We start from the raw sequence: 16,667 nt of genomic DNA on the forward strand, positions 1-16,667 counted from the left end.
GGATCTATAACACGTCCTGGGAGACAGGCATGAGACGTAATAAAGGTCTGAATTCAGATTACAACAGTTTACAGTTTTATATGATGCATATGGCAGCAACTCCCTCTCGTTTTGAGGAATCAAAGCATCCCACTTCTGAATCACTGCTGCAAACACTTATCAGCCTCATAAGCCCGGAGACAAACAAACCGTATAATAAATGTCAAAAACACAACACCAGAAATGACTCCAGGCTACTTTGAGTCGAAATATCGCGGCCAGTAACATAATGAACGAGGCAACCGCGGTCGCCAGTCGACGTTTATGATTTATGTAACGAGAACATTTTGCACAGTGTTACGTAAAGCCTTTCCTCACTTGTGTGGTTGTCTCCTGCAGACAGGAATAAAAAAAAATGAGCACGGTGGTTAAAAAGATTACTATGTTGCTACACAAGAGCGGGCTTGAGTCGATGTGACTGTTTGCTTTTAACCATGTCGAGAAAATAACACAGTTTCAATGACTGCGTTACATTTTGAATGAAATGTTCTCCCGTCAGTCACGATGACACGGTGCCTGTCTGCTGTCAGGAGGAGCGTCCCGATTGGCTAACGACCGCAAAGGAGGCGTAATGGAGGGTCGTGATTGGCTGACAGCTGTCGATAAGGCGGGATCATCTCAGCTGCGACTGTCAAGATTGGCAAAGAGCTGGCGCTGCTGCGTGCAGGTAAAAGGAACAAGCGACACAAAAACAGAAAACATTTATCCTGGCAGAAAGCGAGGAGTGCGATGGAAACGGACTGTCCGGTGAAACGTTTTCGTGCGGAGGAAGCCAAAAAGCGAGATATTTAAGTTGGTGAAAAAAGCGCAACACCTTTCAGCGCCTTGGAAGAAAGTGCCGTTGTGTCAACCATCGCTTGGCTTTGTACAGCAGGCAACTCGGACAGCTGCGTGTTTTCAAGCAAGCCATCAACAAAGAATGAAAGCATTCAAACGAGGTGAGCGGCACTCGCGTCGTGGTTTTTTATCACGACCACGCACGTTTATCACACACAAAGTGTCTGCCCTGCGAGCCCGCTGTGTCTTTGCTGTTGGTTTTGCCTGGTATGCGGGCTTTTTGTTGCGAGCAAATGCAGCGTGTGTTTGTGTTTAAATTTGGAGGGACAGCTAGCCAGCTAGTTATCTCTGGAGGCAGGCATGGTGTCCATCTGGCGGAGCGACATGCGGGAGGCTGTGCGTTCCTGCCTGCCTCCTTTGTGCGCTCCAGATGGCCAATTTACCGAGCTGTCCCCTCGGTTTGTGCCGTTTGAATTTGACGATATGTGTTGTTCGATCGGCTTTATTGATAGCGTATTATTTCCCCCCACCACCACCACCACCACCCCCCCCTTCTCTGTGTGTGTGACGTTATCACTCCGACAAAAGCGAGCTGGTCTGAAAAAGTTGGATGTGTGGTGGACTGGTGGTTTACTAACGGTCAGATTCAAATCCTCACTAAGACTTTCAGCGGATTGTGAAGTTTTAGTGGACTGTTGAGCTTTCAAACTTTGCTCTGATGATCATTTGGCTTAACTTTTAAAAGAGTTTACAAAATACTAAGATCGCATTGACAGAGCACAGATTTATCAGGTATGAGGTATGTAAAGGGAACATTTTGTAAACAAAAAGTTGGCCACTTTGACAGCCTGAGATGGCCTAAAATATCAGATCTATGTCGCTGCTGCTGATGTGACATAAACTAACATCTGTCTAAAATCTGTTTGGGCTGTTCTGTTAACTAAATTAATGCCACATTGAATGTGTGTAGATATCGTGACAAATCTTTAAATGTCTATCCGATGATCCAGTTGAGTTTAAGGGAATGCAACTTGTGGCCTACATCATTTCTCTTAAATACTGTAATTAGAAATAAGAATAACCTGAGATGTCTGTCAAGCATTAATAGCAGATTGATTTAGTGCACTTCTGTATTTTTACACTTACATTCAGTTAGACCTAATTTCCTTTAACTGTGTTAATTTTTTTAACAAATCATTGAAATGTTACTTGAAGAGCTGTAACACATGACATATCCATCCATATCACAATATTTATTTTTTTAAATGGCTAATTTATGCAAAATCATTTATAAATCAGTGATTTTCAATGCTACACACTGTGTACTATTGTTATGCTTTATATTAGACAAAACTTTACTCTGAATCCTTCATTTGGACAACAGAGTTTGGAAAGATGATAATACAATTAGCACAGCAATGATTGATTGATTAGTTGCAAACTATTTTGATAACTGATTAACCATTTTGAGTCATTTTTTTTTAAACTAAATATCTTTTGGGTTATGGACTGTTGATCAGGACAAAACAAGACATTAGAGGATGTCACCTTGTGATGTAGGAAACAATTATCTGCATTTTTCACCATTTTCTGGACCAAACAACTAATTGATTAATCAAGAAAACAATCGACAGATGAATCGATAATGAAAATAATTGCTAGCTGCAGTCTAAAACAGTTTCAGTTTCACTCAAAATTAAAAATGATACATTTGATTTATCACCCTGCTCTACTGTAACATCATGAATTAACACGGAAGGGAATTTAGCTCATTTCTAGAAGTTGGGGAAATGCACTAAAGTTGTATTTTCCGCTATCTATACATTTCTAGATTTTTTTCCCCCCATTTTTCTAATTTGGTCCAGCACATCCCTCGTTGTAGAGGAATGCAGAATTTCAAAAGATTTGTCAACTGCTCCAGCACTCTTGAGCCAAACTGGCATGAGGTGAAAACGGCCTCCTTTGCATGGTCAATAGATTCCTGGGCCACTGGCTACTGTGATGTTGATATGCACACAATCTCCTTTGTGAAGACAGGCGCTGCCCTGGGGGTCAGGTTTCACCCAGCCCCAGAGAAAGACATTTACTGCATTCTGTGGCCCACCCCTGGGATCAGGCATGCTCCATTTTGAAGGAAGATTCCCTCCAGTGGCCAACCAAAGATTTAAAAAAAAAAAAAAAAAAATCCCACAACAAAGTTAAAACCACAAAGTCATTGTTTAAACATGTTCAGCCCACAAAGTCCTCATATACCTCACTCTAAATTGGGTAAAAAGTGGAAGATAAAAGTAACTGTAAATTTGTGCACTTGTTCTAAATCATGGCAGATAATTTCTTGATTGCTTTTTTTTTCTTTCAGACTAGTCTCTCCTCACATGGCTCAGGGAATTATGAAGAAATAGTTGTGATTCATTTTGTGCATGAAAATTGATCAAACCAAACCCCTTTCTGCAGAGGTCCAGTTGAGTGTGTAGCCATTCATAAAAAAAGACAATTATCTTCTGCCTTAAGTATGTTCGTGCTTCATTATAATGATATAATGATGCATGAAAAGACGTGCCAAGCGACTAGCAAATTGATGTAAATGAGATAAATGGACACAGTAACGGCGAACGTGACTGACGGCTCTCCTCCACTCCCTCAGCTCTGGAAGAAGAGCGTCACCCGGAGCAGGAGCACTCCTCGGCTGTGTCGGACAGCGATGACGGCTCCCCGCTCGACCTGTCAGGAAGAGGGCTCTTTGGGAAGCGGCGTCGCCGCGGCAACCTGCCCAAGGAGGCGGTGCAGATTCTGCGGAGCTGGCTGTACGAGCATCGCTTCAACGCCTACCCGTCAGAGCAGGAGAAACTCAGTCTGTCAGGCCAGACCAACCTCTCTGTGCTGCAGGTGAGGAGCAGAGTTTTTATTCATTTGTCTGATTTCCTTTTTCTCTGAAGCACTTGGTACTTGCTAGAGGAAATGACACTTGTGGTACGCGCTGTTTCTGCTCTCTGGTGGATTTATTTACTTTCCTAATGTAGATTCGTGTCTACATTTTCATTTGTCATCAGCACCCTTTTCATTTTTATGGTGCATGACTCACTCATAAATCACAAATTTTACAAGCTTGACAAAATTTTTATGCTTTGGTTACTCTGTTTGCTTTTGATACTGAACATACTCACCTGTTCCCATCTGCTTGAGGGCGTTATCAATAATTAAATTGATATTCTTGTGGCACACAAGGTTGACCATGACCTTGTTTATGACTTGAAAGTCTGTAGTTCTAACACTTTTCTCATTTTTAGCACCAATCAAAATGGCTTTCCTGGTGATCAGCTTTACATGCAAACAGTGATACTGATTTTTATCAACATTTGTCACTCGCATTTCAGTCAACACAGTGAGCCAGTGAAAGCAAAACAATACTTGGACGGTATTGCGGTACCGCACTGCTGAGAATGACACTTTCCCAGCCTTCCTTTTTCACTTCATTGCATCAACAGTAGACATTTCCTCTTTCCCTCTCGACACACAGGCACGCACAAACAGACAAGCTGCATTAGATTAGGCATTACAGATCAGCATGAGGCAGCAGCAGAGTTTCTTGTTATGTAGTCAGTTCAGTGGAATGCCTCTGGCTGGCTTCTCTGTGGCTCAGCATATTTGAGCTCAGACCTTCATTATTGCCAGCTGTCTGAGGGCTCTCATCTCTGCCGGTCTCTCTCTCTCTCTTTGCTCTTTGTGTGGGAGGCTGTACCACTAGAGGGGGTAAGGCGTTGTCCGCACATGCAGATAAAAATGATGTGTAGGTGGTGCTTCAAATAACAGGCCTCAGATCAATTTTAGTTCCTGAATGTGTTTCACTGGGTGAGTTATAGATGTGACTAAATGTCTGGAGCTGTCGCGACAAAAAATTTATGTTTCACTGAGATGTTGCAGTAATATCGATACAGGCCTTGAAGGGAAAGTGAAAAAGAGCATATCTTGTTCTTCTTACCATCCATGTGAGCAGTTGTATTAATGTCAGAAATCCCTCCTCTTCTCCCAGATATGTAACTGGTTCATCAATGCACGTCGCCGCCTCCTCCCTGACCTCCTTCGGAAGGATGGCAAAGACCCGACCAAGTTCACCATCTCCCGCAAGGTCGGTGTTAAGAGCGAAGGCCACTCATCCACAGGAGGTGGAGCCAGCTCTCCAGAAAGCCACTCTTCTAGCAGCTCATCTCAACAACGCCCGTCTGTCATCCGCTCTGCCCCTACACTGGACCTCAGTCTTCTTGGGAACACAGCGACAGCTATTCTGACGGGAGCAGGCTATCCTGGTAAGGAAGGTTCGGTCCAGGCGCTGATGAAGCTGGATACACAAAGTCTACTGAGGGAGGCTGAGGAACAGGGGGCTTGCCTCACCAGCACAACAATGGCAGCTAGCCCCACCAGTGGCCTCTTCAACACACCTCCGCCAACTCCCCCCGAGCTGTTCCCCACCCAAGACTTCAGTGACTTGAGGCTCCTGGTCGACGCGGCTCTGCAGAGGGCAGCAGAGCAGGAGAACCTGAAGAGACTCCAGGAGAGCCAGAACAAACTTACAGAAGCTGTAAAGACTGAAATAGTGGAGGCACCGTGCAATTACAGCAGTGACATGGGCCCCACGCCACCTCCAGAGGACAGCCAGCAAGTCATGGATCCCTGCAGGGTGCAGAGTCTGATGGAGAAGGCTATGGCGGTTCCAGTGTCGGCTGTCACCTCAGTGAAGGCTCCGGTGCCTCTGTCCTCTGCAGCCTCCGGACGAGCTCCAGCTCCAGTTTTGATCTCAGCCCCGAGGCTATCTCCTCTCCCGATGACTAAAGTCATCTGGAGCCCCTTGGAGAAGGACACTGCCCAAGCTTCCAGCCCAAACCAGCCTCAGCTCATCCCAGCTCATCTGCCAACCATAGTGCCAGTGTCGGCCCCAGTCTCAGGAGAGCCGATTTCTCAGAAGCCAGCTGCTGCTCCAGCTTCATCATCAGCTTCAAGCTCACCAGCTCCACTGCCCACTACATCTTCTTCATCAGTGCCGGCTACGAGGCCAGTCCTCGTCCCAACAATGAGTTCCACCTCTGCTCCAAGCCAGGCTTCACCCCCAACTGTAGCGCTTGTTCCAGCCACTCCTTCTCCAATCTCCTCTTTCACAGCCCCCAGAGGAGTCCCACTTTACCTGCCGTTCCACAAATCCCCGTTACTCCCAGTCACAGTTCCATGTCCATCACCTGTTTCAGCCGCAGCATTGTCTCCAGCCCCTGTTCTCTGCCCGGCCTCTGCCTCTACCCAAGCTTCAGCTCCTGTCCCAGCTCCAGCCCCGACGTCCTCCTCAAAGCCAACGATCACACCTCTCCTGGGCCTCGCTTCCCACCTCACTCCACCTCCACCTCCTCCTCCTCCTCCTCCTCCTCAGTCCTTGCCCTCCTCCACAAACAGCACCAGCAGTAGCAGTATTAGCAGTACGGTGCCAAGGAATACAGCGGTGGTGCCCAGCGTTTGGAGCATGGTTCATGCTGACACCAGGCAACCCAGTTCCCTTCAAGTGGTAAAGACCCCCATCGCCACAGTGTGGGGCCCACAACACAGCCTGCACACAGTGAGCGAAACTGTCAATTAGGAGCTAGGTGTGGTTTTTCTTTTTTTTCTTTTTTTTTTTTTGTTGTTTTTTGTTTGTTTTTTTTCCTGTGTGCATATACAAGGCAGGAGGCTGGACAACACTGTATATAGCAGAATGTATCTTCATCACCAGGTCCCTTTTGACATTGAAGCCTGTGCCTGCAGAATAAATGGCAGCAATTCAGATGTGCGAACTGGGACAAAGTGAAGTAACGGACATGAGGTGTTTTAGAGACATGCTGTTTCAAGCAACTTTTTATTCTTTAAAATGCTGTTCCGGATTGAAGCAGCTGCTAGTAAGAAACACTTCGACGCCATTTCTCAAAAAGAACATTCCACAGCGCAGAGTAATTGTATTGTACAGGTTTCGATGCCGTTTTCAAATCCCTTTCTAACGTTTCCAATTTAGGAGTGAGGAGGAAAATATTGCTCAATTGTATAAATTTCAACCGGTGTCATCTTCAGCACCAGCAGAGTTAGCCTCTTCAGTAGCAGTACTGGACTTTCTTGAATGTACAAAAGGCATACATGTGTTTGGCTTGGTTGCCTATTATCCATTCCCCTTCAGGATAAAAAGGAGGACATGAGTTTTTTTTTTTTCTTCTTCTTCTTCATCCCACACCAACATTAAAGTCCTCTATAGTTGTGCAATTCAGAAGATTTTTAATTTAATTTAGTCTATTCTTTACTCCACCTCATTTCCCCCCCTTTTCACTTTTTGTAGTGGAGATGAGCAGAAGGGAAATTGATTATACTGTAGCGTGCCTGACTGCATGACTCGCCTCGATGTGTCTGTCTCCATCCCTCTCTCACGTCTCGCCATCTTCCTGTCTTTTTATAGCTAAGGGAATTCATTAGCCCTCATGAATTGTCATCTCAGCCACTCAACACATGCTCTCAAGTAGCACGTGTCTCTTTGACTGCCTTTTCTAATTAATAATCGTATCCAAACAAAGAAGCTGTATTTTCTATGTATTTGTAAAACTTTTTTTTTTTTTTTTTTTTTTTTTTAATGCAAGCTTTATCAGTTGTGTACCGTTTGCGGGGGGGTGGGGGTTATTGTTGTTGAGGGGGAGGGCTGTGGATATAGCATGAAGGGGGAGAAGGTCACATTGGATCTGTTACTGAAATCAATTTGATGACATCAAGCTCTTACAGCTCCTGATGTGAAACATTACACTTGCTGTGACACATGGCATCTTTATCTTTTGTGGTGCAAAACACTTTAAATGTTTGATCCTCTTATTTGGAGGGAAGATTATTTATCCAGAATTAGGATTTGGTCAGTAAACCAGAATGTCTTACAAGTGGAGGTTAATTAATACACACAATGTCTCGACAAAGCAAATGTAGCAGATGTTTTGAACTAGCTAATGTGATTTGCTTTTTTTTCTTTCTTTTTTGTTTTTTTTCAAAGGCACAACAGCATAAAAAAAATCATGTTTTTCCTCATCTGTGCTTTAGAAATGGGTTCTATAGATTTTCTAATCATTCATAAAGTTGTAGTTTCCATGAAACTGTTTTTAGCATAAACCACAATATACAACTGAATGCCAACAGGACATCTATTGTAAGGTCATGTGGAAAGGTTGGGTTCCTATTGGAATAATGCTGTAGTAGAATTGTGAGGTGATCTTCAATACTATCATGTTTACAGTGGTCAATTCAAACTGTTTATATTTTGTATGTGCAAGTTGGAGAAGACATGAAGAGGAAATCTGATGTTGGATCAGAATACTGCTGAGCACTGACCCCAGAAAATCTCTCCATTTTCTTGTTCATAGCAGATATAAAATCTCCAAACACTTTTCTAGTATTTACACTTTGTTTTTTGTGTTTGTGCCTCCTCACTGCCAGTTGTTTTCTGTGCATGTCAGCACAGCAGAGATTTTTTTTTTTTTTTTTGTTTGTTTGTTACAGGTACTCAGTAGACTGATGCGCAGTTATACCTCATTTTACACAGGTCATGTCAGGCTTGGGTCATATGTAGAGAACTAAGTATTAAAGTGATATTTTTATTATTCATTCATTCAACATCATGCCACTGTGATGACACCTTACGGCTTGTGATTCTGGAAACGGCTGGTTAAGGATTAGGCAGGCAGGTTTTATATAGCAAGGTTTATATCGGGTTTTAGATGCAAAATGACGCTTCAATCAGAGAAGACAATGTGACAATGCGTGTAAATATTTTCAAGGTTAATTTTGTTGTTTTCTTTGTTTGTTTGTATTGGCATGAATTTTCTCAAACTGTAGTTTCTTTACAGCCAAATGCATTCAAAAATGTTCATGTTGTGAATCATGACTGACCGTGAGCAGTATGACTGGCTGCTGTGCCTTAAACCTACGACCGAGGGATGATGTCCCTTTTTTTTTATATAAAAACTTCTCAATAGTCTGTGCAATATATGCCTTAAACTTTAAATGTGTTTTTGTATAAACATTTCAAAGAAATAAAAGTTCAGTTTTTCATAAATTCTATTTCTTCTCTTTTTTTTTTTCTTTTGTTGTTGCCTGTAAACACTTGTGGAAATAACCAAATTGCACCATCAATGGATGTTAAAGGCCCTTAGAACATGTTTTCTCTATCATCTAACTATAAGCGATAGACATTTTTATATGTCACAGTAGGAAAAGCACAGGTGTTAATAATAAAATGAATGATGGCTGTATCTTTATCTAGCTGCCTCAGTATTGTACACGTTGGCTCACTGTCACACTGTCATGACTTGCTGGGACACATGAATAGAACAGAGCCATCGACAATGTTATTAGTAACACCTGTGCATTTCTTTAATATGAAATTGTGCTGTGAAAAAAGGTCTATAGGATACTATCTGTCAGAGTCTGAATAGATTATTTCACAGGAGAGATTTCTGTATTAGACAATCAAATGTGATGAAACCTGATTTACACTGTCCTGATGATGCAAATTAACAGAGGTTTTGAGCATTAAATGATATGTAGGGATGTTTTATTTAAATGAGATGTTGATAACTTTAATTTGAAGCCATGTTTCCAGGGGCTCAAATGTTCAAAGTGTACCTTTTTTAAAAAGCTGAGTAGAATATAATTTGCTAGACTTTAAATTATTGGGTAATTTAATAGTGGAATGTATCTCATGGCCTTGGATAGAAAACATGTTCAGAACAGGGACCTTTTTGATTTATTACCTTATAAAAGATACAAAGTTATTATGGATACAAAATTTAACTGAGCCTCCTAATATAATTGCATGTTTTAGCCCATTGACTACAAATTGTGCACACATTACTCCCAGATATATTATTTTTATTTTTTCAAAATGATAAGTGATTTCTTTTCTGCCAGGCAGCCACTCCACTTAATGTCAGTGAAATATGAAAATAAACTTGCAGTAGGAATGTCAAAGTTGTGAGGTGATGTCCTTGAAAATAAATATTTGAGAAATATCAGGTGCATTCATGTTTTTGTATGCAGCTCAAACTACAGTGTTCTTTAGACCTTGTTTATTGTCAAGTATACTGGCTTTGTAGGACAAAGGACTAAAACATCTAAACACCGACAGGGCTGTAAGAATATTAAATGTGAAGAGACACCTCTTTGAAACAGTCTGGCACAGACATGATACAATGACTTAAAAACAACCCAAACAAATCTACACTTTTTGCGGTCAATGGCATGAATAAACTTACTTTATTTGCCTGAGCAATATCCGTCCTGAAATCCTTCACAATACATACATACCTGATCCTTCCAACAAATACACACAAACCAGCTGTTGGGAGGAAGTGCTCACCACTTGTGATTGTCAAAAACTGATAAACACAACCATAATAATCAATTTCTTTATCCATTTCCATTATACAGGGATACAAAATATTACAAAGGATGAGGAGACTTGTTGCAGTGCTTGTGCAGATGTGGTAGCTAATTGGCAGGAAGAGGTAAACATGGCTGGCATGTAGCACTGAATCTGGCAGTCCAAACATCCCCCCCATCACACACACACACACACACACACACACATTGGTGTTAACTGCATCTCAAAAGTCAAACTGGGTTTCCTGCAATGATCTACAAAAGGTCAGAACGACTGTTGTCAAAGTAGCTGAAGGGCTGAAGCCTTAAAGAGTAGGAAGCCGCATTAGACTTGTTGCTATGAGATGCAAACACTGTGATACACTTCTCTTCATAACCTTCAATGATGATACAAGTTGAAAAGTAGTGTATCGCAGAATACTTCTGTGGATCCCAAATGAATCCCAAGATCCTAACTTCCATAAAACGTGTAGATCTAAATAAATGTAACACAGTGGAGACTTCTGCCATTTTATAAAAGACTTTGATATATTTCTACATGTATCAATTTCTGTCAAACATACAAGGTCCATAAAGGTAGGAACGAGGGATTAATTTGCGGTGCCGTATGCGTGCGGGGACCCGAGGCAGTCGTTTTCTCCCTCTATTCGTCATCTTTGTCTTTGGCACCATGTTTGAGGATGCGGGTGAACTCTGCGTAGTTGAAGTTGCCCTTCTTGTCAATGGGTGCCTCACGGAACAGCTCGTCCACCTCTTCATCTGTGAAGCGATCGCCCATGGTGGTCAGCAGCTCTCTCAGATGGTCCTCATGAATCACACCTTGGACACAGGTAATATCCATTAAATGTACAAATGTGCTGTGTGATTTATATAATACAGAAAGCACCAGTTCCATAATACTGCCATGTGTACCAGTGCCATTGAGATCAGTTCAAATGGTTGTATTCTGCATGTGCAAGGAGTTGGAGAAGACTGAAGGAGGAAGTCTGACGTTGGGTGGCATGATACCCACTGAGCTACAATGAATGTCTTGGTTTGTTCAGATTGACTCACCAGATCCTTCCTCATCAAAGCAGGCAAAGGCGTTGCGGATGACATCCTCGGGGTCTGTTCCGTTGAGCCTCTCTCCAAACATGGTGAGGAACATGGTGAAGTTGATGGGCCCTGGTGCTTCGCTCATCATCCCCTCCAGGTATTCATCAGAGGGGTTCTTACCTGATGACAATCAACAATGTGACATGCATCCCTTTGTTCTTGGGACCATATAGTAACCGAAAAGACTTGACTTTTGAAAATTTGGGGGGGCTATAAACAATGTTCAACATATTAGAGGCAGTTTGGTCTGGTCTCTATGAGCTCTATGTTTATTGTTATGGTTACCTGTTAAAATTGAATACAATTCTGGTCATGAAAATTTTAAAAAGGTATGTTTTGTTGTTAAGATTCATTAAGAATGAAACTAAATGAAATCCAAACCAGCAGCTTTGAAGGAAGCTTTAAGAGCCACATATAATCAAATGTATTATTTCATGTACAAAGAAGAGGACGATTTGACACAACAGTCTAATATCTGAAGATAAATGTCTTTCAAGCTGTGGCACATTTCTGGTTAATCACCACTTGTAGCCATAAAAACTCAATTTAGTGAGAACAACAACTGTTTACCTAAACTTGCCAGCATGTCGTGCAGATCCTCCTTGTCAATGAAACCATCTCTGTTCTGGTCAATCATGTTGAAGGCCTCCTTGAACTCCTGGATCTGAGACTGGTCGAACATGGCGAAGACATTGGAGGTGGCCCTCTGAGGGCGTTTCTTGGTGGTCTTTCCCTTGGCGCGCTTGCTCGACATGGTGGCAGCTGGATGTGGGCCTGTGCACATTCAAAACGCATGAATCATGGGTTAGATCAGACTGTGCTAATGCCGTACTATGGTCAGGGAGTAGCCTGACTTGGGTATATTGCGTGTTAACACAGCTTCACATGATTCCTGATTTCAACATCCATTTGAAAAGATGATTCCTGTAGATGTTTTTAACCCCAGCAATGTTCTGAAACATCTATATTTTGCATTGCTGTGCTAAAAACTGGGGTACTGCATTCATGTTTTTCTTTTATATTTTCTCTTTCACTTGCCAAAAGCAGGATAATCTTTTTTTCCCACCTTCTCAAGAGAGAATCACATTCTCCCTAAATGACGGGTACAATGATGGGTGTGAAAATGACATGTCTCCACAGTACACGCTGCAGCTAACTTCAGATCCTTCCAGAATTAGACCTGTCACTCGTGTTCACGTCTGCAAGGATTTGTCATGCGTGTATGTGTGTGTGCTCTGTGATTGTGTTACATCCAGTGGGCAATAGCAGACAGAGGACAGAGGGACAGGCTGGTTCATGCAGGAAGGATCAAGTCAATTGGGCTGATGAGTCACACAAGTATGATATCATGCCCTGCCAGACTCTGCCGCTCACTCAACCATTCATGCTCTTACTCAGGTGAACTGACTTAAGACTGCTATCCTTTCATTAGATGTTTTGCTTTCATCCATTTTCACTCCTAAATCTACATCTTGTAAAACACAAAGTACATCTCTCAAAAAGATAAACAGAAGTAGATGTATGTACATGGTACTTTTTGTCAGCCTAATTAGACCTCAGTGTTAATGTTTTAGATGCTTACAAAAATTACAAAAAATATTCTCAGTCCTACATACTGGGGAGCTGTAACAAGAGATATTTCCATTAATCATGTCCACACAAGTCTTTTCCTCTCAAACATTATCATTAAAGATGATGGCAACTCAAAATTCCTCAAATAAATACAGGCTTTGTTAAAGATAAGACAGATAGTACGTCAGATGTAGTAAATTACACATTTCAAGACTGCTAATCAGCAACGGGGCTTGGATAGTAAATTAAGATGTGATTATTTGCAGGTATATAGTCTCGTCAGACACAGTTGCAACACATACATGTTACTTTGAATTTGAAATCTATTTCCTAATTACTTAATTTTGCCAATTAATGCCTGTTTTTACGGTCTAAATATTTACCGTGGATAAAAAAAAAGTACATTGATTTTCTTATGATCTGAAAAAATGCAGTATAAAGAAAATATACACTGTAGATTTTTCTTTACTAGCAAAATTTGAACATACTTGTGCATTTTGGCAGCAAAATACACTTCTACATCAGCTTATTTTATAGCACATTACAGTAATGGCAACACACACATGTACTCCCAACAATTTTGTAAACAGCTCACTGCTGTTCTATATTCGCAAACGCTGTCTGTCATCATGTTATATGTGGTGGAGTGAATTTCGATGTCTGCTGTCTGCTGCTGCTTTTATGATTCACAGAAGCCTCATAGAAAAGCCAGTGAAGGCAGAGTTTGAACAGCTTTGCCTATCTCGTCTTCATCTCCTAATCTTCTTCTGTTGAGTATATAGAAGGTTCTTCCTCTATCTGGTGATCTCTATACAAATGAATGCTTCTGTAGGGCAGAACTATAATTTTTATTGTCAATGCAAATCAGTATGACCAGCCAAGGCTCTGTCCAAAGTTTATCATCTTAATGAATAACTTCACTGTCCATGGTAGCACTTACATAAAGACATTACATCCAAAAATGGACCTGTATGTTTGAGTTCTCAGTATGAAAAGGTTACAGGAAGGGAATTCATGTTTTTGAGTGCCATAAATAGCCTTACTCACAAAAACTACCTCACACAGTTGTCACCCCTTCCTTTCTCTCACTAAAGACACAATCATTTGGCTACTGTCTGGCTGTTTCTGCCCCACAATATGCCAAAAAAGTGAAGAAATCTGGAAGGTGTGCGTTGTTGGCCCGCTGCCCTCCCATTCTCCATCTCACAGTCACTGAGGAAACTGGAAACAAAACAGCTTCTAGCTCCAATGTAAGGTTTCAGGAACCGAGGAACTCCTTAATCTGATTACAGCTTCTCTCTCCCACTTATGTTTTCATTACTGGACACTTGGAGCAATTTAGGCTGCAACTGTGTGACTGTAAAAGAATGTGTTGGGACTCAAATCAAGTGGCTCCAATGTAAACAGTCCACTTTAAGACCCTGGAATTTAGTTATCTCTATTGTGCATTCTTGTTTGGCTCCAGGATACTGTCCCCTGACAGAGGCTGATTGGTATGTTTTCGAGCCAGATCAATGAGCTCAGTTTCTGAATATTGTTTTGACAACTTTCCCAACTTACTTTTTCAAGGTGTGTGGAAAGAAATCTGATTTCCAGTCCCACTGTTGTAGCAACAGCTAAAAATCTTCTGCATTCTGCACAGAGTGAATCAACAATGATTCACAAAGAGGCAGAGAACAACTATTTTTGACCTCAGCAGCGTAAGCATTTGGCTGACGTGCCACAGCTTGGCTTGAACTGACAATTGCATTTGTTCTCTGGCCACCACAGCTCCTCTATGGACCTTTCTTATCCCTTGGGGATAACAAAGCTCCTCTGTCCCTCTGTTCAACATGAACACACACACACTTTGATATCACCAAACAGTCAGCCTGTCATCCCTCACCCTTACTTCAGGTCCTGTAGGTCACTACTACTGAAGTGAGGACTAAAAGGCCAACTGTCAGGAATTCCAAAAACAAACAGAGAGCGAAGTGGCTCTCATCGCCTATATGAAGACAAAATTGCACATCAGAATTATGTATGAGTGTGTGTGTGTGTGTGTGTGTGTGTGTGTGTGTGTGTGTGTGTATGTGTGTGTGTGTGTGTGTGTGTGTGCGTGCGTGTTTCAGAGAGATCTAAATGGGTCAGTGGCATTTAGAAATTCCTCTGTCTAATGTGCCATAGTGATGAGATGGAAGGAAACACACATACACACACAGTACGTATATACTGTATACGCACACAAGTCCAAGGTGAACATCCCCTACAGGTTTCTTTTCACCATGATCAAGACTTGAAAAAGCTCTTTAGTATCTTATCTGGTAGCTTTAATCAAATACCCACTTCAGAGGCTCTCTGTAACTCTATCTTCCCCTTCACTTTCAGCACTGACAGCTGAGCATTGTACCACTGAACACAGAGAATTTACACTCACTGTACTCTTTAAATGTCTTAAATATGAGCTTTTTTACACTACATATGTTATATTTATGCAGTTGTTTGGTAAAAACAGCTTGTTTTCTCACCTTGGCTTCAGGTAGAAGTATCTGAGAGTCCTTCAAACCCCTTTTGTCTGGTTCCGACACAGCAGTGGGAAGGGAAGCAGGCAGTCCCACTGAAAAGTTTGTTTAAAGAATCAGACTCCCCGTGGGTCCCTCCCCTTTCTGCCTCGGCCAATGGAGAGGCCGGCCTGTCCCGTACAAAGACATCCCAGGCCAGGCCATTTCTCCATACAAGGCAAAAGAATGCACAGGCTGCGGCTTGCTACTGCCACAGACGCTGCTCTGGATGTTTGGGAAAAAAGGCAGAAATGACAGGAACTACGATAAGGCTGCCTTATTTAGAGAAAAGGGCCTAAACATTTAGAGGAGGCTCTGTATGGTGGAGTGTGGAAACATGGGGAGAGAGTTGTGAGCAGATGCAGAGCAGTTTTGTTTCTGTTGTAAAGCCTTAAATAGGCAGTTTGGCTGGCTATCACTGGGGCCTGAATGTGCAGGGAACACCTTACACTATGTCATGGATGCAACATCTGTTTTGTGGTTGCTTACATTTTTCCCATCATGGTTTATTAAAGAAACAGGTAATACCTACTTGTCAACAATTCCATGCAAAAAGAAAAAAAAATGCTCTGACATTTTTGCCTGCTGTTCACTCTGACAAAACTGTTTTTCACTGTAAGTGTCGTCAGAAATATTTTATCTGTATCTCTGATAAGTTATTGTCAAGGTATCCAATATCTGATGTCTTGAAGACCTTCATGTATCTTCCACAATATCTTGATATCTTCCTCTCCATTAAGATTATATAGAATGAAAATAATGATGGATAATCTGTGCTGGAAGTGCAGTTATTGGAACATTTCTGTATTGTATATTTTGGGAGTGCACAGTGGTCAGAAAAAGTTGTAGGAGTTGTAAGTGAATGGTCTGGTCTAATAAATCCTTTGACTCCTCAGCTTGTGTCTGTTGGGGGAGAGATCTCAAATGCCAAATGTGTCAAAGTGAGTTTTCTCAGTTGTAACGGTTGGCTTCGTCACAGCTTCCAGGCTTATTTTAAGACACTGGAAATCAGTTAAAGCTCCTCACATAAAACATTATATGAAAGTATGTGTGGGATCTCCTTTGGGCTCATATCAGAACCATTGATGTTCCCACTGAAAGCCAGTGTTCTTATTTATTTTATGTATTGTTCTCTTACTATTCTATTATAATTGTATTTATTGTTCAATATGTATTTATTTGTGTTTATTATTATTATTATGGGTTATTTATTTTATTTATCTATTT

General features: G+C 41.7%; 2 protein-coding genes across 2 annotated transcripts; one reads left to right on the forward strand and one right to left on the reverse strand.

Moving 5' to 3' along the window:
- Positions 1 to 681: 681 nt before the first annotated feature.
- On the forward strand, positions 682 to 7,439 carry LOC122979996 (flocculation protein FLO11-like). Its single transcript, XM_044347659.1, has 3 exons — positions 682 to 977; positions 3,461 to 3,702; positions 4,847 to 7,439. Exons 1-3 carry the CDS (start codon positions 959 to 961, stop codon positions 6,431 to 6,433), a joined length of 1,848 nt encoding a protein of 615 aa, XP_044203594.1. The 5' UTR covers positions 682 to 958; the 3' UTR covers positions 6,434 to 7,439.
- Positions 7,440 to 10,088: 2,649 nt separating this feature from the next.
- Positions 10,089 to 15,525, reverse strand: myl9b (myosin, light chain 9b, regulatory). Its single transcript, XM_044349258.1, has 4 exons — positions 15,408 to 15,525; positions 11,899 to 12,102; positions 11,287 to 11,448; positions 10,089 to 11,052 (listed from the first exon to the last, which is right to left on the reverse strand). The coding sequence occupies exons 2-4, from the start codon at positions 12,080 to 12,082 to the stop codon at positions 10,877 to 10,879; spliced, it is 522 nt and encodes a 173-aa protein (XP_044205193.1). The 5' UTR covers positions 12,083 to 12,102; positions 15,408 to 15,525; the 3' UTR covers positions 10,089 to 10,876.
- Positions 15,526 to 16,667: the final 1,142 nt, after the last annotated feature.

The sequence above is a fragment of the Thunnus albacares genome, chromosome 4 (assembly GCF_914725855.1).
Source record: "Thunnus albacares chromosome 4, fThuAlb1.1, whole genome shotgun sequence".
Classification (NCBI taxonomy): Eukaryota; Metazoa; Chordata; class Actinopteri; order Scombriformes; family Scombridae; genus Thunnus; species Thunnus albacares.